We start from the raw sequence: 24,149 nt of genomic DNA on the forward strand, positions 1-24,149 counted from the left end.
GTCCTTCCGGGAGTTCGTCGTCTTAATTGCATAATTGCTCCATTGTGGGTCGGGACAAGAGAGGCCCGTGAAAGAGCTTGTCGAGTCGCGTGAAAAAAAAAAAAGCGCTTTTTGCGCGCCCGATCGATAGTAACTTGAGAAAAGATTAAATCAATTTGCTCACATCTCTCTCGTTAAGTGAAAAATTGATGTTCGAGGAAATTTGAAATCTCTTCGAAAATCCGCGTTCTCTCTCTCTCTCTCTCTCGCGTATATGTCTCTGCATTCGAAAATACAAAAAGCGAAACGCCGGACTGTCAACAGAGAGAAACAGAGAGAGATTTTTTAAACGTTGAAATGCAAAATTTTTTTAAATCACAGTTAAAAAAAAAAAAAAAAACACTCGCGCGCGTTGACAGTTATGTCGTTCAATTACGTATAATCTCGTCTGTGCGGACATCAACGGGTATATTTTTCACGCACGTTAATTTACATAGGCAGATACGTATATCCGCATTTAGATAAAATCAATAATCCTAGCAATGGCGCAGCGCGCTACCGGGAAGATATATCATGCAGTCGCGGTGCGCGCTGCTTTTGCTGATAGACGCGCGCGCGTTTCTCTCACGAGAATTGCGCGCGTTTTTCCTTGCGAAACGAGAAAATTATTAATCACGCGTAGGCGCGCGGCGCGGTAATAACTTTNTTTTTTTTTTTTTTTTTTTTGAAAATTCCAGTTAGCTAATTATCGGTAAAATATTCAGTTAATTATTGGGCAAAATGGAATTCTAATTATTGGCAAAATTACACGGGGGAGGGGAGGGGAGGGGGGAGGGGAGCAATGTAGCGCCTTGATAAACGATTTGCTGCTCATATTCAATATAATTAAAAGCTTTTCAGTTTTGCCTTTATTTTTTTATTTTTTTTTTATTTTTTGTTTTTTCGTAATATCTCGCAATATCCGAGCCCTTTAGTCGGAGCCCTCCCATGGTCGGCCGATGTGTTTGCACACCACGTATTACGCGCTTCAAATTAAATATTTAAACGCGGAAATGTTTATAACGTGTATTTCTCGTCATAAAGGGACTACCACGCCGGTAGTGGATTAAACTGCATTCCAGCAGTTAACTGTATTCTCCGTCGAGCCCGTGCTTCGTCTACTGCACTAGAAGCGTTATTCCTCATCACGGTGGCGGCGGCGGCGGCGCCGCGCATATACCGATATTTCCTACTCGCGCATATACCGATATTTCCTACTCGCGCGATACCAACCATCCGTCTGCGGAAGGGTAGGTCGATTAATCGGCAACGGGATTTCCCCAGTTTCAGAGAGCGTGTTTTCCGCGGCGGTCGGCGTAGGAGTGGGCGGTTACACCTGGGGCGCTCCCACGCCCCCGCCCGGATCGCCCTACAGCCCCGTGCCCGTGACACAGCTGGAGCTGCTGGCAAAAAATTTGGCAAATCTGGCACCAGCAGCCGCGGCGGGCCAGCAAGCATTGAGTCTACAGGGTGTCGGCGTCAACGTGGCGGGTAGCCTACACCACGCGCAGCACACGCAGCACACGCAGCACACGCTCAACCTAACCGGACTTCATCATTTGCATCATGGTAAGAATCGGCGCTTTGTATGTACGCACGTACGTACGCGTACAGACGGGTGTCATTAATTCGAAGAATAGGCGCGGGGGTCACATAAAAAGTCCAGGTGATCCAAATATCCATTAGTCCCAAAATCGGGTGTCCAGTTGCGGACACCCGATTGCTACTAGTTAGTTAGTACGGCGGCCGTTGGCGCTACGAGCAACCGCCCCGCTTGCCCTCCGATCCCCGCGCCTATTCTTCGAATTAATGACGCCGTCTGTACATTCGTTCCCTCGAGAAAAGTTCCCGAGAAAATCTCTCGGAAGAGAGAGAGAGAGAGACGGTCGCGGAAAGACACAATCTACAAATTGACGCGCGTCGCGTGTGCAAATTGAGAGATAGAGAGAACACATGTTACTTTACTTCCCAACCCAAAACACGTACGATCTCTCGGCAATTTCGTTCTCACACACAGCGTTACCGGCAACGCTGTATCAATCGGGAAAAAAGATCGCGGACACACGGTGTTGTCTCTCCCTCATCTTATCCCCCCCGGATAATATCTAACGTTACGTAAATACATCTAAGGTTAATATCTGATAAACGAAGAAGAGAAAGAGAGAGACAGAGATAGAGAGTTACTGAATGTAAATTTGTTACGCAAAGTACAACACAGTTCTGTATATGTCGGCGAATGAACGCGCGCGCGCACACACTTGTAACACACACTCGTAACACTTCCCGCGCGGGTAAACCGAGAGAGGAGTCTGAAACAAAAAAAAAAAACAAAAACAAAACAAGAGATTTTTTTTTTCCTCGTATTTCGCGATTGCGCTTGTTATTGCGTTTTCGCCCTATTTCCATTTTCAGAAAGGGAGAGAGGGAGAGGGAGAGGGAGAATATGTAGTTCTACTTCAAATTATTACTACATTACCGACGCAATATCGAGCACAGCCGCGAGAATACCGCACAGCCCCCGTTATATTCGCGCTGAATGTTCTCTCATTGTTCGCCACTTGTTTCTATATGACGTTGAAGCGGAATATTAATTTATATAGAATATATATATATATACATACATAAAGCGCGCATTTGCGCACCAGCACGCAAATTCTCTCATGCGATGGGCGTGTTACGCGTATGAGAAATATAATATAAATAATAAATTTAAAACGCGCAATTTTGCTTGTGTGTTTCTTTTTCACAAAAGGTGGCCTTCATCAGAACGCGTTCTCGCCCCAACTGTCTCTGGTGACCGGGAGCACGCCAACGCTTACCATTAACAACTTCTCGTCGCCCAACTCCAACGGCGTCGTGCCGACGACCGGCGTTCTCTTGCAGGAATACCAATCGCCTATAGGGGTGACAGCATCGGCGACAGGATGCGCCGTCACCATGAACGGTTCCTCTTGCCTGACCAACACCAGCAGCGCGACCGGCAACGTGGTTGTGCACGGTGGCGGTGGCAACCAGGCGACCGCAAATCAGACCACCGTTCAGCCAACAGCCACGACGAAGAAACGGGAGGCTTTCCTTCCCAGTCAAGGCCAACCGGTAAAGCTGGAGAACAAATCGACCAGGACCTCGTGTCTGTGCAGGAACAGCAACGGTACGACGTCCGTTCTTCCTTGTTTTTCTCCGCGAAATCAATTAATCGCGCACGAACGAGAGAGAGAGCCGCGATTTGCGCTACATAAAATATACCACAAGACGACTATCTCAAGACGTAGTTTTTTCCTCTCTCGTACTCTCGATTTTTAGATACCTCGGAACTGAGCGCGGAGAATTGATCTTCGGATTTAGATTATCCCCGCTGTTGGTTTCTCGAAATTCAAATGTTTCGAATTTTCTCTTTGTGCTCTTTTCATTTTCCGATTCTCCGGAGAGAGTTTCGGATTTATAGCCTTTGGATCTTCTTGTACGCGCGTTAAGCTCCTGATCTGGTCCGTCAGTTCGTTTGGATTCTCGCTAGAGATGTTAAATTTTTCCCCGAGTCTTATCCCCCCGATAACAATAATGAAATCCTCGAAGGTAAAAACTCTAGGATTTTAAATCCTCGAATCCTATTCCCATTGCCGCGCGCGCGCGAACATCCGTAGATTCAGAGATCGAAAACCGAAACGAGACCTGTTGACTTTGAATCTGTACGTAAGCGTATATAACAACGACGCAATTGGATCTGACGATTAAATTGCAGGCAAGACGAAGGTGGTGCATTCGGACGTGGGGTGCAGCAGGACACTGCCCGTCGTCTCGTCCTGGAACGGGCAGGACATCAACACCGGTTCTAACAATAGCAACGCCGGGTTGACGGTGAAGAGGGAACCGTTGGCCTCGGTGCCCTGTCAAGTCGCGGAGGTTTCCACGTCCCTTCACGCCACCGCCACCTCCGTCAAGATCGAACCCGTGCCACCCAAGTCTGAGAATGGTGAGTTGTCGAAAAATCCTTTCGAACCCCCGTCGAACGATTATATTTTACAAATTTTACACAATTGAACACGGAAAGAAAAAAAAAATTTAATTATTCATCCAACGCGATCGATGTTTGACCGTTTATATATGTATACGATATATAAAACGTTTCAACATCAGTGATCCGAATTAATTAACAGCACACGGCTGACGGACATTCGGATTATCGGAAGTCGTAGCATTATTTTCTGTACGCGCTGTAACGTGTGCGAGTCTGAACGCGAGGTTTTACGCGTCCGACACGATGTTTCGCTCGTGTGACGCGAACATATCTCCGTGTATGTAGCAATGCGAACATCCGACGATTGTGTGTATTTATTAGCGGCAGATGCGCGGATCAAAATTGCCAATCGGTCGTCTTTTGTAAAAAGCGCGCGACAGAAGAATTTGGAGAGCAGTTACGGAGTTGTTGTTTTTATTTTTCAACAAATAACAAAAATCAAATCAAATCTTTGCAACACATTTTGCAATAAAATTCATCTCAATAAGATGAGGAAAAAAAAATAGATATATAGTTTCTTGGTATGTGTATCGATATGCGGTTGCTCGATCGCGCAAAAAGAATCATTATAATTCAACCGACACAATGTGTAAATGGTTCTCAGAAAAGTCGTTTTACGTGTGTATTTGAAATATTAGATTTTTTTCAGCGCGCACAATTATAGAGGTAATGCGCAGTTTACCGACGATATGTGCGCGAGAGAAGTTGTTTTATCGAAAAATCTCTTGATTGCGCGAACTTTACCGAATAATAATCGCCGCCGACTATTTAAAGAAATCATGTAAATCCGTCGTAAATAACGTTGCAATTACGTGTCGAAGACACAAAAAGAAAAAAAAACACACACACATTTTTCCAAATTAAGATAATTACGTCTCTCTTTAATGAACTTTATGAGTAATCGTCATTTGCCGAGTTTGCAAAGGCCGTGAATGGGAAGATCTCGTTCGAGATAAAAGATAAACACGTTTCTAATCAGCATAATCACATTTTTCATCCGACCGAAAACGAGGACTCGTCATGCTGATTCGCCTAATACGAAAGGCGGTGCGACGCTTTTTTTGATAGGCGCTCAAATTCATGGGAGAGGGGAGAGGGAGAAACGCAGAGGGAGGGCGAAGCAAGGGAAGATCAAGCGTGCATAACCGCGCGATATAGAAGAGAAGCTCTCGAGAGCATGATAGCGAGAGAGAAAGAGAGAGAGAGAGAAAGAGAGAGGAGGGAAAGAGAGAGAGGGAGAGAAAAAGAGAGAAAGACAGTAAGAGAGAGAGAGAGAGAGACGTGATTATGTGAGACGAGAGAGGACCGGTCGGTCGGTTCTGGAGCGAGACGGTGAGAGGAAAGAAGCGAAGAGAGAGGAGAGGCCGAGGCGAGTTGGCGCGCAAGGGTAAAGAGGAAGAAAGAGGAGAACGGCACAGAGAGGCAGGCAGACAGTCTCGTTAAAGTAGGAGGTGCGTGGCACGCATGGCGACGCAAACACAAGGCGTGGTTCGAAAGAGTCTCGACCCTCTCTCTCTCTCTCTCTCTCTCTCTTTCTCTCTCTTACCCCGATCCCGGTCCTGACACATCCGCGTCGCTGGCACGCCACTCGGTTTTCTCGTACCCGGGTGCCCGTGTGTCGTGCGGTGTGCCCACACGTGTTACGTCATGCGAGCGTAACGTCGCCGCCGCCACCGCCGCCGCCGCCGCCGTGCCGCGTCGCCGAAGGCGCGGGATAAAAAAAAAAGTAGGCGGTTTGGCACGCGGGGACGAAAGGAAAACGCACCACAAGGGGAAACGAGGAGAGAGAGAGAGAGAGAGAAAGAGATCGGGACGGTGATTTAAATGAATGCACTTCCGCGTGCATCGATGAAACGCGCGCGACGCGTGCATCATCGTCGCGCGCGTTTCAGCAAGCGCACACGCTCGAGAAAAGTTCCGCGAGACTCATTAGAGAAAAACGTGAGAAGGTGGAGAGAAGGTGAACCCGGGGGGAGGGGAGGAGGGAGGAAGGGCAAGCAGATCGGAACGACTTAACTAACTTAGCGATAATTTTGGTTATCGAAGCGTACACACGTATACGCTTTTCGATAATAAAATGCGCAACGCGACGCATCGGGAGCAAAGTTTTTTTTTTTTTAACTAGATTTAATTTTTTGAAAAAGAAAAAATGACGACTGGAAAATCCAACCGGAACTGGCGAGAACAACAGTTCTCGTTTCCAATTCGAACATGTTCTGAAACACGTGAAAAATATACGCTCTCTGTATGCGCAACAATCTATGTGCAACAGCGCGCAACAATATATAATCCCTTATACGTGTAACAATCGACGAGTTGAGCGTATCTTTGACATTTAAACGTTCAATTCCGCTATGGATGTTCTTTCGGACGATCTTTTGGATTTTCTCGGATCAAACGTTTTACTTTTTGCATCCACTGATTTGCATATGTGACGCACCAACCGTGAAATGTGCTAGGGTAAAAGACCCAATAACTGTCACCCGAATAATAAACTCTGGCGTTAGGGAATTGTTTTTACCACTTATTTATCAAAAACATGTGTTTTTCTTCTTATCTGGTTATTATTCGACGTCTCTAATATAAGGAACAAAATAATACCGCTTCTCAAAATCTCTATTTTTATTCATAAATTTAATAATTGAAAAAGAACGATATGCGAGAACTATTACCGTCACCCCCAAAAATGAAAGAAATGGGACGCGAACGTTGAGTGCTGGATTTTTTTTGTTATATTAATTGCGCTTAAAATTCTATGTTAGATTGTTTTCATGCATAACTTTTTAGGATTTATTTCATATTTTAAACAAAATAGCTCAGGGTGACGGTAATTGGACAGGTGACAGTAATTGGGTCTTTTACCCTAATTGCGCTGCTATCTGAGCAGAGAAACATAAGAAATTCGGAATTGAATAAAAAGGAAGATTACTGGGATTGGCGTGTGTTGTCGTGCTTTTAATTTGACATTTCTCACGACTTCGTTGACTCAACGTCCAAAAACTCCCTAACGCACATCATTTGGCTGTTAGAACTGGCCGGCGTTTATTTGCAACATCTATGACTCTCCGGCACCTGATGAAGACCGCGTCTCTGATGTTCGAAACGTTTTTGCGGTTGTATCTTTGAACGTGACAAACACTTACAATCACGCGCCATCAACACCGGTGTTGGTTGGATTCCATTGTTGGTCTTCCTTTTCATTCAATTTGGAAATTTTGAAGTTAACCCGCAACCAATCGCCGGGCTGATAAAACATTCGCCAGAATCACAATCAATTTCGTACTCTTCTTCGTTTCTTCCGATTGCGTTGAAGTTTACGAATTTTTGTTTCTTTGATACCCTAGAAGCTTGTTTTTTTTTTTTTATAACGACTCACGTGCGATATTCGTCGATCGTTTTCAGGAATAGTGGTCTCGAACGCTGCTGCCGGTGGCATACCGGTTGGCATCGCTGTAGCGAGACAACGATTGCAGCACCAGGAGACCTCGACGTCAATGCGCAATGTGTCCTTAAGTCATCACACATCGCACCACGCGACGAGCTATCATCACTTCCAACCGGACGGTCTGGGTGAGTATCTTCTTTAAACACTAGGATTTTCCCCTCGGGATTGATAAAATTTCGTTTTCCAAATATCGCGAAATACGACAATTAATCAAGAACACATCTCTCGAGCACACGGAAAGTTGTTCCAGTGCTTGTGAAATGTATTAATATACGTTAATAATAAAAATGACGTTCAATTATGCGGTAACAATCCTCGTGACGATCGCGCGCCACATCGGGCTCCGACGATTCTAAAGCGAAAATGAAAAAGAGAGCTTCGCTTGTGCGTTTCGCTCGGAGAGTCGATCAAAAATTCATTGGTCGTGCATGAACACCTTTGGAAAAAAAAAAAAAAAAAAAACGATCGCACGAGAGATCCCTTTCCAATTCGTACGTGTTTTGCGCTTATCTCGTCTTCGACATCGAGCGATTTTGCCGGCGTACTACCGTATTGTTCCTCGTCTCGTAATTTATTGCGAAAGGATATCGCCGCCCCGTTTTACCGCAGCCTGAGGCTGTTATTTGTACCGTTGTGCGATACACACCTTTTTTTTTTGCAAAATGACGCAATTGGCGGAAGCAGATGCGGAAGGATCGCGTTGCGTATATACAAGGATCCCAAGCAACTGGGAAACTAATCGGTAATCTCTAAAATTTTAGATTAATGGGAAGAAGAGGATAATCTCGTCGTCGTCGTCTCGACGCGATGAAGTCATCAGACACGCGCAGATTAAACCCGTTTTTTTTTTTTTTTTTTTGTTTTTATTTGCGTGGCTAACTCGTTGAAGTTATCTTTTTTACGAATGACGTGATACACGCGTAATGTATCGCGTAATGTTGCGCTTAAAATATCCATAGAAAAAATGTCCGAGTTTCGTGAACCGAGTTTACGTTTACATTTTGCAATACACGCCGTACCCGATCGAAACGCGCCCCCGTCGTGCCAACGTCCGATCAAATATTCATCAAATTTTGAACACCGCGCCGCGCAATGTTCACCTCACTAATTGCTCGCTTCTAATAACGATCCGATGTAAAATCCCGAGGTGATGCGCGAGGCGGATTCGCTTCGTAAATTGAAGAGCCGATTCCTCTTGAACGCGCCCGGCTTGAAAACTTCCCTTCTCTTCTTCGAAACCACTTCGCACCACCGTAAGCGAAGTGGAAATAAATTCCGATAAGCACAGGACTGGGTCCGTTTGTAGGTACCAACGCAACGGCCATGGCGGTAGGCGGCACCACCCTGGTGCACTGCGGAGGGCCTGGAGGGGAGGATCGTGCGGCCCACCTCGCCGCTATTTCCTCCGGGGCGCTCGCGCCCTCTCTGAGCCTGAATTCCACTCTGAATTCCAGCCTGAATTCCACCCTGGGCAGCATCGGCGGTGCGCCGGCGGCCGCGGGCGACACGACCGCCGCTACGTGGCCGCCCACGCTGTGGCAGTATCCGGCTGCAACGGCCGCAGGTGGGTAATTCGAATTGGGAGAGGGTGCAATATATACACTGAACAAACGACCAACCAACACCACCCTCCATCCCAGCTTTTCAGAAACTAAACTACCCGAAGATAAACGAAAATCCGCGACCAAACAAGAACTGTGTCTTTATGTCGTTACGACTCCGTTTACGAGCGATCGAGTTCGGTCAACACCGTTGTCCCGGACAATTATTGTTCGGCATTGTCAGCCGCGGCGGCTATTGATATGCTAAATAAACGACGAGGCTTTTTAACTCTTTAAGCACGCGCTTTTGTTGGCAGAGTTCTTTGCCGCTGCTGATGTGTACCACGCGTGTCTAATATCTTCCAATTATTGCGTTTTCGATACGAAAGAGAGAGAGAGTTTGAAAAAAAAAGTCGACCAAAAAAATTGCACGCATCGAGTTCATTTCTGACGATTGAACGAAACCGCGCATCGATGAACACGAAAATTGAAATTAATTACCATCTCTCGTGACGTATAATGCGCGCATCCATTGGACGCGCGCGCGCGGGAGGGATTAGCCGGGGACACGCTAACGAGCGACTCCATACAATTTCGGATCGAATTCCCAACCCCTTCGGCGTTGGCCGGTGGCCTCCCTTGCACCGCTGACCGAGTGACATTTATCCAAATAACGCTGAACCGCACATCGCGCACCGGCGAGATCTTCTCTTGCGTGTGTATTTTCGCGCTGTTGTAAATCATTCACACGTTTTCATCTGTTTAATTTAATTTGATTTGAGCGTTCGAACAGGAACGAAAAATATATATTCGCAGGTAGTCGCGCGACATAGAGAAGATCCGCTTAAATTTTTCACGACTCTTCAAACTTTAAACGGCAATGTTTTGCGACACCTTTTACCGCCAGATCCTTTTTCCGAGATCAAACAATTGTTCCCCAGTAAAAACGCGCAAATACAATATACAATCAAGCAATCGGAAAGAACGATGCGAATTGAAGATTGTGATGTCTCTCTTACAGCGATGCCAACGGATCCGGTTGGTTTTCCTCAAGTGAATTCCGGACTGCAGGGCGGATTCCACGTTGTCCGCGACCCAACAACCGGACACATCCTCCTTATTCACGCTGCGGGTAACGTGTAACAACGTTGTAAAAATAAGATTCCGAGCACTATCTTTCCCAACGTCGAATCGTTCGTTCTCAATTGACGCGTCAAAAATTGTTTTCACATTGTTTTTCTTTCCCAAACAGAACAAATGCAGCAGGCCGTGGTCTGGCCGAATTACCCAAATCACAACGGTAACGTTGCCGCACCGCCTCCGTTCCTCTTGCCACCTCCTCCGCCCTCGATACAGGTTTTGGGCGATATCGGTGGCGCGCGATTGGTGCTGACCGAGAACAAACGGAAGCAACAGAGCACGTTGCCGATAGTTAAGATCGAGACCGAATGCAACAACAGTCCAACCGCTATAATTAGTAAGTAACTATATAAGTGACAGAGGGGTGGAATACGTACGCATAACGTTGGCAGTTACTTAAAATATATAATGTTTCTCTCTCTCTCTCTCCAATTTACTCGTAGCGTCCGAATCGTCCAAGACCGCTTTGCAGACCATGACGTCCATGACGGGGGCTTTGGTGCCGGACGCGGCTCTTGTCACCACGCTCCACTATTACCCGCCGGCGCCGGCGCTGGTGCAAATCAGCCAGGCCGAACCCACCACGACGCACTGTAGGTCGCAGGTAGGTAACACGTTTCACCTTTCACCAGAGTTTGAACCACCGCGCGCTTGTGTCGAAGATCGGTATGCGCGCGCGAGCGAATTATTGCGCGACCGACCGACCGACCGACCGGCCGGTGCAATATCTATGCAGATAGCGATGCAAATCGGGGTTTGCCCATGATTAATACAATGTACCACAACGTTTCCACATTATGCGAATGGCCGGACCGCGCCTCTGCGGACGTTTGACGTAATTACTGCCGCTCCCCCACCCTTGGTGTGTGTTTCCAACCACACGTTCTCTTCTGTTCGAACATCTTTCTCTTTTGATTTTTTCTCGCCTGTGAGAAAATAACATACGGATCTCTAACCGACCTATACCCACACTCGCGATGTCCTTTGCGAGAACCTACCTACTCTCGAAAGAGAGCACCGCTATCGCGTGCGCGAGTTCTTTGCAAAACAAAGAAGTTTCGAACGATCTTCGCCGATGATCGCTGGCCAAGAGAGTTTCCTTCGCGCATTCACGAAGAAAAAAATTTGAGAAATTTTTTTTGGGGCCACGAAGAACTAAAGTTTCTCTTTTAAGATTCTAAAATGTCGTGAAATATACCAAAAAAAAAAAAAAAAAATTTCTTTTTCACGCGAAGGCCACGTCGCCGGTCTCGTGTCTCACGCCACCGCCGGAAGTACCTACGACGATCGAGCCGTCGTCGTTCGGCGTTCAGGACGCCTCGAATCAAACCGACGCGCCCGATGACGCGGACGAGCAGAAGCAGGAACCGATCGTGAAGCAGGAACAGAATCTGAGTCCTTGCCAGATCGCTGCGCAGGGATCCGCCGCCGCGACGCAGGGCGCGAATCTGACCGCCGCGAATTTCGAGATCGTGGCGCCGCCGCCGCCGCCGCCGCCGCAACCGACCGAGAGGATCTGCAACGTCGTCAGAATCACGACGACCACGACCACGGTGAATCCGACCGTGTGCGGCATCGTTGCGAAAGTCGACAAGGCGGAGAACACAATAATCAACATGGCCGATTCCGCGAAATATTCGGCGAAGGAAGCGAGAAGCGCGATCAGGACGATCGAGCAGGACGCTGCTCCTCGAATTGACGAGGAAGTTCTGTGCGGCAAAGAAAACAACAAGACGCCGGTATGCGGCAAGAGCAGAGCCGGCACCAGAATAATCGAGATCACCGAAGAGAACTGCGATAGCTTTCACGAGAACCTGGAGTTTTTCGCGAGGAGAAGAGACGTGGGCGATCGTCGCGACAGCTATTCCAAGGACAAGGAGAACGTCGTACGGGAATCTAACGCGCCTGAAAAAATAGAGGTGAGTAGCTTTGATCGAAAAAAAAAAAAAACAATTTTCGAATACGAAAGTTTCATTTTGAAAATATTTATATATGTAATTTGTGTTCTATTATCACTTGTTTATTTTTCTATATTTCAGATCGAGTCGTCGAGAATCAACGCTTCAAATATTGAGGTTTATCATCAAGGTCCCAAGATAACGGAACCTTCGACTTTCGAGGAGCCGAAACCGAGCGCTGCCGATTCGACGGCCAGTTGCGAGAGCTGCGACAAAAATCGAAACATCATAATCGCGAACGGCGAGACGCGGCCGCAAATCACAGTTAAGTCATTCGACATGCCCAACATAGACGCCGACGATCAGGAGATGGATCATCATCATGTCGTCATCAAGCAAGAAGCCGACGACAGTTGCTACGACATGTGCTACGAGTCGTCTCATTGCGAGCCTACGTCAACCAGCGAGAGATCCGGCAGGCCTAGTCACGAGAAGTCGGCCCAAGAAACGACGAAGAGACACGAGAAGTCGCATCATCCGGGAATCGAAAACGTGGTCGAGAAGCTGAAGAAAAACGCGGCGGCGGCGCTTCAGGAAGCCGCGTTACCCCCGACCCAGAAGATCGATGAGAAACCGATCTCGAGGAGACACTACGAGACGATACCGAAGAAACTGCACTTTCTGAGATCGTGTCAGAATTCGATGGAGAACGGCGTCGACGCCGAGGTCTCTTCCTCGCAGCAGATCGTAATGTCGGAACAGGTACAGAATCGGGATCGATCGGGACGATACTCACCTCAGACGGAAGACGACCGACACTCGCTGGGTGGCAGCAAGTGCGACACGTCCGGCGAGTGTCTGGTCAGCGACAACAACAACGACAGCAGGAGCAACAACAACAACATCAAGACGTTCGAGAACAAAACTCTGTACGAGAAGAACGAGAGGAATCTGTGCGACGTTACCGCTTACGTTAAGCCAAAGACCGTTTGGCGTTGCGAGGTGCATCTGATAGAGAAGAACGCGGCTCGTAAACTCGACGAGGACGCGTTATCAGAAATGACGACGAAGTCAGCCAGAATTCAGAAGCAAAAGCCAGCGATCGACGTGAGCGGTCTCGAGTTGCTGTCGAACAGCATCGAGCAGTTGGAGCAGCGGATCGGCCAGTCGGAACACTCGCAGATGGACGTGGACGAAGAGTCGCCCGTGAAGAAAAACTTAATCGGTCAGTCACAGAGTGAGAATAACAACAACAACGTCGGTCTCGGTCTGCTCTGCGCTCTCGCGGAACAAATTATGGAAGTGGGCGACAAGGTTCCCCGAAAATTGAACATCGACAGTTCGGAGGAGATCTCCCAGGCTGGTAGATTGCTGCTGAATCTGGGCAGAGGTCATCCTTCCGAGAAGGATGGAAACAAGAGGAAGTACCTTGATAGCGAAAATCATTATTCCAAACGAATCAAACTTGACGACGAAGAAGTTGCGTCGTCCAATTATCACGAGGAGAGTATCGAAGACGGAGACGCGGATGACGCTGTTGATGAATATCAGAAGAACGATCTTCCGCAGAAAGAGAAGAATATTAAACGCGTCGTTGATTTTTCCGCGAACGAAGCTAATGACGTTTCCGACGAAAGATTCGTCGCGTCGGAAGGTTTCAATTCTCAACAACACAAACAACGTGGTGCGAAAACGAACGAAACAAACGATTTGCAAGATAACGACGCGCGTTACAACGATGTCGCTGAAGAGAACAATCTATCGGATTCGGAGAACGAGACTCCAAAATCGAAGATCTCCTTCAGACAGCCGGTTAACGGCGAAACCGAGAAACGAAGAACGTCCGTCGGAGAAAAGGACGCGAGAGACGTTCACGATTGCAAGAACAACACGTGGACGAAGTCGGAGGCGAAGAAGTTCGCGGCGAAGAAAGGAAATCGCGACAACGAGGACGACTGGCCGAACATGAACGCCACGGAACTGGACATGCGGGTGAAAATGGCCGACATTCAAAGACAGTACAGGGAGAAGCAGAAGGAACTTTCCAAATTGATTTTGCCCAAGAAAGACGAAAAGAAAACCCCGGGCAGACCGCGAAAAAAAAGCCATTCCTCTACGTGGTGAGTGTCAAAAATCAAAATCACAATTGTGTAAAAGCAAAGCTTGTAATATCTTTTTACCCGGTAATAATTTTTCATTTAAAAAACAAAAAAACAAAAATATCAACTATTTTTAAAACTGGGACTATATGTAAACGACATCGTCTTGTAATTGTTTTTTTGTTTCTTGTGTTAATTTTTCAGTTCTGACTACGGAACGTTGTCGTCGCCACCTACGTTGGATCTCATGAGCTCCCCAATTCAAAAATCACCACCGGGATCGCCGGGATCACCTAACGGCACATCGCCGCCGGTAATTTCGACTTTGTTGCCCAAGTGCAACGTGAATCTCGTTAAGATCGGCGAGCCCAGAAGTCACATAAAACTGCTGGATAGCATACCCAGCATCCCGATATCGGTGCCGCTGTCATCAGCGGTACCATCTGTTGTCGCTAAAGCGGTAACGGAGGACGAGGAGAAAAGTGCAAGAACGGTACGTATCCATCGCGTATCGATCTTTCGATATCTTTTAATTTACGCATTTTGAAGTTTTAAGATTGGAATATACATAAAAAAAGTATCATAACCATTTACACAACCCAGCCCCAATTTAACCCCTTTATATCTTCATAAAATCATTTTTAAAACCTTATTATCCCCCCGCCCCTGTCAGTTTTGTTAAAAATAGCTTCCACCTTTCTAAAATAATTGTTGAAGTAACCTTCGGAAATTCATATGATCTTAATCTCTTTTGGGCGTCATATCGTTAGATCTTGCACTCGACGGCATCAAAAAAAGATGGCATTTAATTCAAAATCACACAGGTTTATTTTTTATTTAATTTTTTATTTAACTTCTACTGATATTGCGATCTCAGTCGCACCGGGACATTTTACAATACGTGTATCTTCGCTTCGGTTTGATACCACTATATGATTAACTAGATTCTTGACTAGATTGTTTGGACGGCTTTCGCAGCCGTGATTTATAGGCTATTGCCTTATCTTTTCTTTCACAGACAAAATTCCTAGATCTTTGTGTAAGATCTCGTTGGATAAGTACCATGGGTCATTTCATTAACATTTTTAACATTTTATTTTAAAATCTCTGGAGTAATTTTTTTTGTTGGAGTCTGCAGCGGCGGACTCCAAAGTTGGATTCCATAAGTCCAAACCGGTTTTAACCCCTTAACCTGCACTGTGGGGTGGAATCTACCCCAGGCATTTTTGCACGAAGACAGAGCTACGTAAATCGTTTTTTTTTAAGGAAATTTTTTTCACTAACTTAAAATTGAAAAATCATTAAAAAAACTATGACGTCTTTTTATAGATGCTTCAAATAGTGTATATAAATTGTTTTCAAGTTATCATAATAATTTCAGTGAATTTGATGATCATTTTTGCGACTGGGGTAGACCATACCCCGTGTGCAGGCTATGTGATTCCTATGAAGTGTGCATGTTAAGGGTTAATATACTTTTGTTAATAAGTATTTTGCTGTTTAGTTGGGATTTGCGTTTTCTATAAGCCAATAAAGCTTCATGAGTTTGAGACCTAATTGCTTGCGTTTATTAAACCCAAGATAACCAAGAATTGAATGAGCATATTTTGCAAAGTGTGCAATAACACATTATGCCATCAACAAAATGTAGCCAGCATTCAAACATTAATCTGTTATTTCAACTACTGTCGACAGAACACCAGAAAAAAAACAGAAAATATAAATGTGTCATGCCGCGACGCAAATTTTTATTCCATCAATCAAGCAGAACTTGCTCAAAAAAATGTAGCAGATTTGAAGCATAACGTGCTATTGTCATTTCATTCTTCATTTATTTCTATATTTTTTGCTGTATTGTATTTTCTTTACATATAGCGCCTACATAATTCACTCACTATGATGACACACAGCTGAGTGAAATCTGCTGCAAAGTGCTGATCATAAACCTGCGTGCATATACTGCTGGCATATATACTGCTATTTATTTGGCTATCGGGGAAACATGTGTGTGTTTTCTAATTTAGATTTTTATTTAGATGCATACCCAGAATATTCTCGCGTCGGTATAGCTTCCAGGTATTGGTAATCCATTTAAACTAACTGCTGGGCATGTATCGTGCTTGTTTGCAAATGTATCACGAATTAGATTTTGTTTTTCGTTAATTTTATAATACGCCGCTTATTCTTGGATCATCTATCTATGTTGTCCAAAACTGTTTTGAATTTTTTTTTTTGAATGCAATTTTTGGACTTCTTCATGTGTTGCTAGTATAACTGTGTCATCAGCAAAAGTATCAATCGTTGTGCCTTCCGTTTTAGGGAGGTCAGCCGCAAATAGAAGATACAACGCCGGTCCCGATACATTACCTCGAGGTACACCGGCTTTTATTTCGTGTAATTTCTCCTCATCCTGTCTGACTCTAAGATTTATTAAAAAAGACGAATGTTTTATTTGCACTACGTGCAAACTATTTTTAATTCGACCTTTTTTTGTTTTTAACAACCGTTTTTACAAACAAATATTTGGAGCACCCATAGGTGCTCTCCTTTGTTCCCCCTATCCTTGCTGACCCAGTGATGCAAGATCTCGAGAGTCTTCAACCCTCGTCTTGTTGAATTTTAAATCATCTTTCTGAAAAATAAAATATGTTGACGACATAGCTCCAATGGAGCTCCAAAAGACTTGATTCGACAATACAAATTTTTTAATTCCTTTCTCCTACTCCTCGCCTACAGTTTACTATGGAGGTCGGTTCAAATGACAGTTTAAATTGACATTACAATGATCAAATCTAATAATCAACTTACACACAATTGGTATCACAAAAACCAACTTTCTCTCTCTGGTCAGTATCTCAATTTTCATTCTAACCACCCCGTCAACCGGAGGTGTTGTCGTGGGTCTGATCGACAGGTCTTTCTTCTTATCTCACCCCCAGTTTCGCTCACAAAATTTTGAGGCAGTTTTTAAAATATCGATTGACAACAATTACCTTTCTTTATCTATGATACTTTTAAACGCGGACTCAAATAATAACTCTCTTAAAAATAATGACGCACGAGGATTCTTATCGAGTCAGGTACGCAATGACGACCCTCCGCGTTGGTTTGTGATACCATATGTATAAAAAACTTTTGCGAAAAATCGACAGCTTCCTCGCCCAGAAACAATCACTTTTACACAGCTTACATATGTCTTCCTTAAACTAAACCAAGTTCGTCAAAGTCCAAAAGGATCCTTCTTCCACACAACATTCACGGCAATGTTGTATACAGAATCCAATGTCTTGATTGTGCGACGCCACGTAAGGTTGGTCAAACCAGCAGATTGCTACAAACTAGAATCAATGAATACCATATCCATAGAGCTTCAACGCAAAAATCAGTCATCGCAGGACCATAGGATCCTTCTCGCATGATCGTGATTGAAATAACATCACCATCCTTGATTCAGAATCTTCCTACCACAAACGCACAATATCCGAGATGTTGACATATAAAAAATCAGACTAACAGCCTAAATTTACACTCTCTCTCTTTTCGATAAATCCTATTTACCCTTATATATATATATATATATATATATATATATATATATAATCAATAAAAAACAGCCAATTGAGTTTTCCATGCCATTTACAATCAACCTTATTTATTTGTTTTCTACTTGTTTTATCACACCGCAACGTTTTTCGATTCAGTCTTACACGAACTATTGTAAAGTTCGTGAGGTCATTACACCTTGTTTCTCATGGAGTGAGTTCTATACGCCACAAGTAAGTCTGTTTTTGTTTCTATTATTGTCCTCTTGATTTGATCACTTTGTTTTTTTATTATTTTTTATTACCTCTTCCGTTCTCGCTTAATTTTATTTACCAGACTACACTGAAATCACTTAACGCTTATGCGACAAGCACATGAAACCTCATTTGACCTCATCTGACGTAAATCTGTACGTGCCATGAGGTTTTTCAAATTCATTTGTTCATTGATCCAACACTTATACGTTCAGACTCTTATATATATTTCACTCTCATAGATTATACAGTCCTGACACATTGAAAAAGACCAAAAACCTAATCGGGGTCGAATCGTTTTTTGTTATACAAACACAACAATACACAAATTATACATCTCTACCGGTGTTTATTGTTATGTTAATGCAAAAAGCACCGGTAGAGAATTCTTCCTATATACGCAAAAACATTTTAGACTAACAATGCAAAACGGGAATATTTTCTTTTCAGTCGAATTACGACACGTCGTCGCCAGCGCCCACCGTCAACTCGACTTCCGCTTCCAAGAAGAGGAAAGTGGGCCGACCGAGGAAGCTCACGTGCACCTCGGGAGGTGTCAGACATTTGACCGAGACGATTGTTGCGAAAAAACCCAAAAGCAAAAGTTCCCTGGTGGGTTATGTGTTATCGTCGAAGAACAGACATCTACAGTCAAAGGTATCGGGTCTGATGATGCTTTTTCTCTCGAAGAAAAAATTTTGCTTCGAATTCGCAGAAATGCCAAATAACAATCGAAAACCGCGCTCGGCTGGAATTTTTTGCTCGTCGAAGCTTCATGTGTGATTTATATGTTTCTTAAAATTTTCAGCAATACATCAACAACAAAACCGGTTACACTCCGTTGCCTTTCAAATCCGGATTGTCTTCCGCCCCGAAGACGCAGTCTAAGGTGCAAAAAGTCACGAAAATGAAAGCGAAACCGGCTAAACAGACGTCTTTGCATAACAAAAACGTAATCAGCTCGATTATCGCCGAGAAGGCGAAATTGAGTCAAGAAGTGAAGCTCGAGAAGCACAGCGGTAATAAAATAAAACCGAAACTCAAGGCGGAGGTGAAGATAAAAAATTGGAAGGACGACGAGAACGACGCGGCATCGTGCGCTAGCATTCCGTGCTCGGACGAACCCGCCGTTCAGAAACCCGCGAAGGTATACATATGGTGTCTGATCTTAATTTTCTCTTTTCTTATATCTCTCAACGCTGACATTTACAACAACAAAAAATAGTGCGTATGTACATTCGAATTCTAAAAAAATTTCTCACTCGCGTGTTAGGAGACACCGCCGGCAAAGTCGCCGGAGCAACAGGCGGAAAAGGATCCGGCGGAGAGATCGCGGCACGAGAAATCGAAGAAGAAGAAACGCAAGTCGAGCTCGTCGCAATCGCCGAGTCGCGAGCGAAAGGATTCGAAGAGGCGCAAATCCCTCGAGTGCAAACAGTGCGCGAAAAAGGCGGCCGCGGCCGCAGCGGCGAGAAACGAGAGCGTTGTCAACCGATGCAAGTTGACGTCCGCGCATCTGGCCATCGATCAGCTTCGGGTTCTCATGGCGATGGGCGGCCTCTTCTACGCGGGCAGGCTAAGCGCCGTTCAGGCGCCCGACGTTTACGCAATTACTCTGGACGGCGAGCGCGGCAACCGACCGCACATTCACTCCCGAGAAGAGATTTTAAAAGACGCGGTAAACTATAACCAAGTGTCTTGTAACATGTAAAAACAATCTCTTGTATGATTAATTCATTTAATTTACTAATTACATTTTTTGGTAGTATTGCGTGTAAAATTTAACTGTTACGCAAAAACCTAAATTTTTTTTTTTTTTTTTTTTTTTTTAAGTCAGCATATCGCAAAAATTTGACGCTTTAACCTTCACCGAAAAAATTGTATTCCTGTTTTGAGGATATCCCACTTACTTTAAGTATATTTTATACTAAAATAGGCGCCAAGAAGAAATTCTTATTTTAAGAGGAAAATCCTCTAAACACAGTAATATTGATAAGATTATATACTGATTAGAATATAAAAAGCCTCTATAGAAAAACATATATATCTCACTATCGAAAAAGAATATATTCTTAAATAAAGAATATATTCTTAAATAAAGAATATATTCTTAATTTCAGAAGAATATCATCTAAAATCTTTAAGAAGATTTTTTAAGTATAAAATCTTCTACTTACGAGAATATAATTTTTTCGGTGTTCAGACTGCCGGCATGACGCCGCGTGGCTCATCGCTATTGGGACGCTAATTATACCGTATTTTCAGAGAAACAAGTTCTCTTTCATCCGACTTTGATTTGCGAGAAAAAATATGTGGAAAATCTGAATACGTTAATAAAGAATCTTAGGCTCTGAGGGGTTTCTAAACGCGAAAAATATACAAATAAGAGGTAATAAGAGCCGGTACGCTGGATGTTGTTGCGGAAATATGTGTATTTTTTTTTTTTTTTTTTTACGTGTAAGTCTTACACGTGAGTTTCTGAATTGAAATTTCACTTCTCTTAAGTTCGTACAGGACGCTATATTTGCATCACATATATGAGAGAGACCCCGGTTTTATCGCCCTAACTAATTTTAAAATATTGCGGAGAAAAACATCTCGGCCAGGAGTCGAACCTGGAATCTCCGGCCTTCCGTGCCGTGTAAGATTTACACGTGAATACGCACACACACACACACACACACATATATATATACACATATTTCCACAACAACATCCAGCGCGTACGGCTCTTATTATCCAAATTATTATCTAAATTATGTCGTTGGATGGTGTAATTTAGCTTTTGAATTCGCCGTAATACGAGATGCGAAATTTATTTACACACGATTAGCTTGGTAATAATGCTATTGAAACATTCGCAAAAAAAAAATTACTTCATATAATCAGCGATATGATATCTATCTCTCTAGAGAAAAACAGTATTTTTCAAAATTAGGCAATTTTATTTTTACTTCCCTTCCCCCGCCGGTTTGGCGCCAACCGGATGAAACTCAGGGCGCACCGCGCAATGTAACAAACTCAATTTGTGCGACAAATATAGCGAAAAAAAATACCACGTTTTAATAATAAAAAAAAAAAAAAAAAAAAATGCCGGTGATCTAAAGTGAAAAAAAGTTGTTGTAAAGTAAAAATTGCCGAAGTTCAAAGTCGTTCGAATATATTGATTAAAAATACTTAACGTGGAATTGATTCGTCATAAGTACGCGCGGTGCGAGAGTCTGTGAGTTTATTAACGTAGCTACAGAGAGTCGACGAGAGTCGACTTAGAGAATGTATGTGTTTATGTGTGAGACGTCAAAACATTGTTTTTATCGAACTTGTCGAAGAAGCGAGACCGTATCATTTACATTCGTCACGTTTTTGTTGACGGAGAAAGTATCTACATCCTAACGAGTTAGTGTTAAATTGATGATTTTGTGAAAATTTTGATAAAATTATAAACAAATTTTGTTTGACATAATTGTTTCGTTTTGATCGCACAGATTGTAGAAGTGTGTCCGAGTTCGACGAAAGAGCTGCCACCTGGAACCAGACTTTGCGCTTATTGGAGTCAACAATATCGGTGTTTATATCCGGGAACTTCGGTTGAGCCCTTGGAACCCGATCCGGAGCTCGACGAGAAGTTCGTTACCGTGGAATTTGACGACGGAGACAGCGGGAGAATCAGTTTAGACGACATCAGACTGCTTCATCCCAATTATCCTGTTGTAGGTACGTATCCTCTACTCCACGGTGCGGTGATACTTTCTTCTCTACCGTAAAAACAAAACAGAAAAAAAAAAAAAAAAAGGTTCCAGTTTACACACAACAACAAACCGTAAAACCGAGATTTACTTTTTAATTGTTATCGTTGTTGTTTTATGTTTGACGCAGAATACGATCCGAATCCGCTTCTCTCGTTGGGCAAACGACGACGGCAAACCTCCTGTTCTTCGGAAGACAAGCGTTCCGCAAACAGTCAGATGGTCGTGCCGAAAGAGGGTTGTAACATCACGTCCCAGAGCTTGATACCCACCAACACCACGTTTTCGACGTCGTACACGCCCAATGTGCAACAGTCGCCGAATAATATGCAACGCGCGGAAGTGATCGACGAAACGAATACGTGCGCGATAGATAGTCGTAAAGAAAAACACAATAAGAAAATAAAGAAGAAGAAATTGCTCGAAACTATAGATGGAAAGAAAAAGCACAGGAAGCGCAGATTGTGCAAGGAGCACCGCAAGCACAAGCACAAGAAACACCGAAAGCACAAGCACAGACATCACACCGACAGCTCGGGCGACGTCGGTAACGTGAGGTATGTGTGTGTGTGTGTGTGTGTGTGTTATACACACCGAAAAAATTGTATTCTTGTTTTGAGAATATCCCACTTACTTTAAGTATATTTTATACTAAAATAGGCGCCAAGAAGAGTTCCTTATTTTAAGAGGAAAATCCTCTAAATAGTAATATTGATAAGAATATATACTGATTAGAATATAAAAAGCCTCTATAGAAAAACATATATATCTCACTATCAAAAAAGACTATATTCCTTAATATTAAGAATATATTCTTAAATAAAGAATATATTCTTTATTTCAGAAGAACATCATCTAAAATCTTTAACCCTTCTTTGCATGATTTTTTTTTTTTTTTTTTTTTTTTTTTTTTTTTTTTTTTGTCACATTTAGTTTACAGTTTTTGAGTACCTTTTTTTCTTCACTAAATGTTATAATTAAAATTTCCATCATCATGCAAAGAAGGGTTAAGAAGATTTTTTAAGTATAAAATCTTCTACTTACGAGAATATAATTTTTTCGGTGCACGTAAACGGTCTCTTATATGTGCGTCGCGAGATGTTTAACAATTTCTTATTGCTATTTAATTTCTCCGATACAAATATTCAAATGTTGTTTTTTTTTTTTTAGCAATGAGGAAAGCACCATGGAGCAAAGGAACGCGGAAGAAATGAAGGAAGCGTTGCAAGATGCGAGCAATAGTTTTTCCGAGGAAAAAACGTCGTCCGAGGAGTCGGAAGAATTGTCGGAACACGTTCAAGAGGACGATGTTCAAATGGACGACGATGTTCAAACGGATGACAGGGAATCGTCGCAATTCGTTTGCGAGAACGTGAAAGAGAATTGGACGGAGTCTGAAAAATCAATGGAAGAAGACGATCGAGAGGACGCGACGCAAAAATGTGTCGAAGATTCAAGATCGACGACGACTATAAGCGAAGAAGCGAAGGACGAATCGGAAGATATTCAAGATGACAACCAGACCCAATCGGAATGTCAAAAATCGTTTAAACTCGCCCCGCGGTGGGTCGTTCTCCCCCCCAGGGAGGAAGTTCAAGTTAATACGGAGAACAGAGGCGAATCATTGACAAGAAGAGAAAAGTCGTCAGAAAATATTCAGGAAAACAAAAACGACCAAATGAAAATTTCGTCAAAAAATGAAGACCTTTCTGGCGGCAGTTCTTCCTCCGGAAATGATTACTTGGCGGACCAATCTTCTTCTGATAGCACAAACGATCAAACATTTAATACCACATTTGATCATTCTTCCGGTACTTTTTCGGGTAAATTCAGTTCTTTTTCTTAGTTCTTCGATAAAAATACAGTTTGGTTTTGATTCTTCTGTTGTTCTTCAACTTTTTCTGATATTTCAACAGGTTCTTCGTCTACCAATTCTTCGGAAGAAATTCAGATCCAAGAAGACGTGAAAATGCAGGAAAAATCATCAGATCTCGTTCAGGATCACGTTCAAGCTTCAACGGAAATTGCGAAACCGTCGGGAACTGTTGTTCGGGTTAACGAGGGAACCGCGGAAACGAGTTCCGTCTCGATAAATCAATCAACGATGGATCGCGGTTCGAACACTTCGTCGAACAACACTTCCGAAACTTCGTCTGTACCCGAATCCAACAGCAAGATAGCCTCGATGTTACCTGACAAACTCATCTGGAAGTGGGAAAATCCGACTCGCACATCCGGAGCGAATCAATACTTCGCCTCGATAAGACGCGGCAGAGAGATGATAAGCGTAGGCGACAGCGTGTCGTTTTACTGCCTCTATCGAAACGAGAAACCCTACATCGGCAAAATCGTAAAACTGTGGTCGAATCACAAATCGCAGATGAAAGTCAAATCAAACTGGTTTTACCGTCCCGAAGAACTGGATCAACCCTGCAAACTGACCATTCCGG

The 24,149-nt window shown here is 43.7% G+C and overlaps 1 protein-coding gene across 1 annotated transcript in view; it reads left to right on the forward strand.

Annotated features, from left to right (window-relative positions):
- The window catches only part of LOC109856804, a gene marked incomplete at its 3' end in the record, with an annotated part of 54,037 nt that extends 29,889 nt beyond the window's left edge, over positions 1-24,148 (forward strand). Inside the window, exons 4-21 of the mRNA XM_020432472.1 lie at positions 1,303-1,587; positions 2,771-3,169; positions 3,758-3,988; positions 7,436-7,603; positions 8,785-9,042; positions 10,041-10,151; positions 10,272-10,496; positions 10,603-10,765; positions 11,388-12,078; positions 12,199-14,177; positions 14,361-14,649; positions 18,404-18,610; positions 18,762-19,100; positions 19,227-19,631; positions 21,439-21,667; positions 21,830-22,256; positions 22,870-23,522; positions 23,616-24,148. Of these exons, the coding sequence (XP_020288061.1) occupies positions 1,303-1,587; positions 2,771-3,169; positions 3,758-3,988; positions 7,436-7,603; positions 8,785-9,042; positions 10,041-10,151; positions 10,272-10,496; positions 10,603-10,765; positions 11,388-12,078; positions 12,199-14,177; positions 14,361-14,649; positions 18,404-18,610; positions 18,762-19,100; positions 19,227-19,631; positions 21,439-21,667; positions 21,830-22,256; positions 22,870-23,522; positions 23,616-24,148 (7,592 nt within the window). The remainder of the gene's footprint in view (positions 1-1,302; positions 1,588-2,770; positions 3,170-3,757; positions 3,989-7,435; positions 7,604-8,784; positions 9,043-10,040; positions 10,152-10,271; positions 10,497-10,602; positions 10,766-11,387; positions 12,079-12,198; positions 14,178-14,360; positions 14,650-18,403; positions 18,611-18,761; positions 19,101-19,226; positions 19,632-21,438; positions 21,668-21,829; positions 22,257-22,869; positions 23,523-23,615) is intronic.
- Between the last annotated feature and the right edge of the window lies 1 nt (position 24,149).

Source organism: Pseudomyrmex gracilis, unplaced genomic scaffold (genome assembly GCF_002006095.1).
Source record: "Pseudomyrmex gracilis isolate BER0280 unplaced genomic scaffold, ASM200609v1 scaffold_135, whole genome shotgun sequence".
Classification (NCBI taxonomy): Eukaryota; Metazoa; Arthropoda; class Insecta; order Hymenoptera; family Formicidae; genus Pseudomyrmex; species Pseudomyrmex gracilis.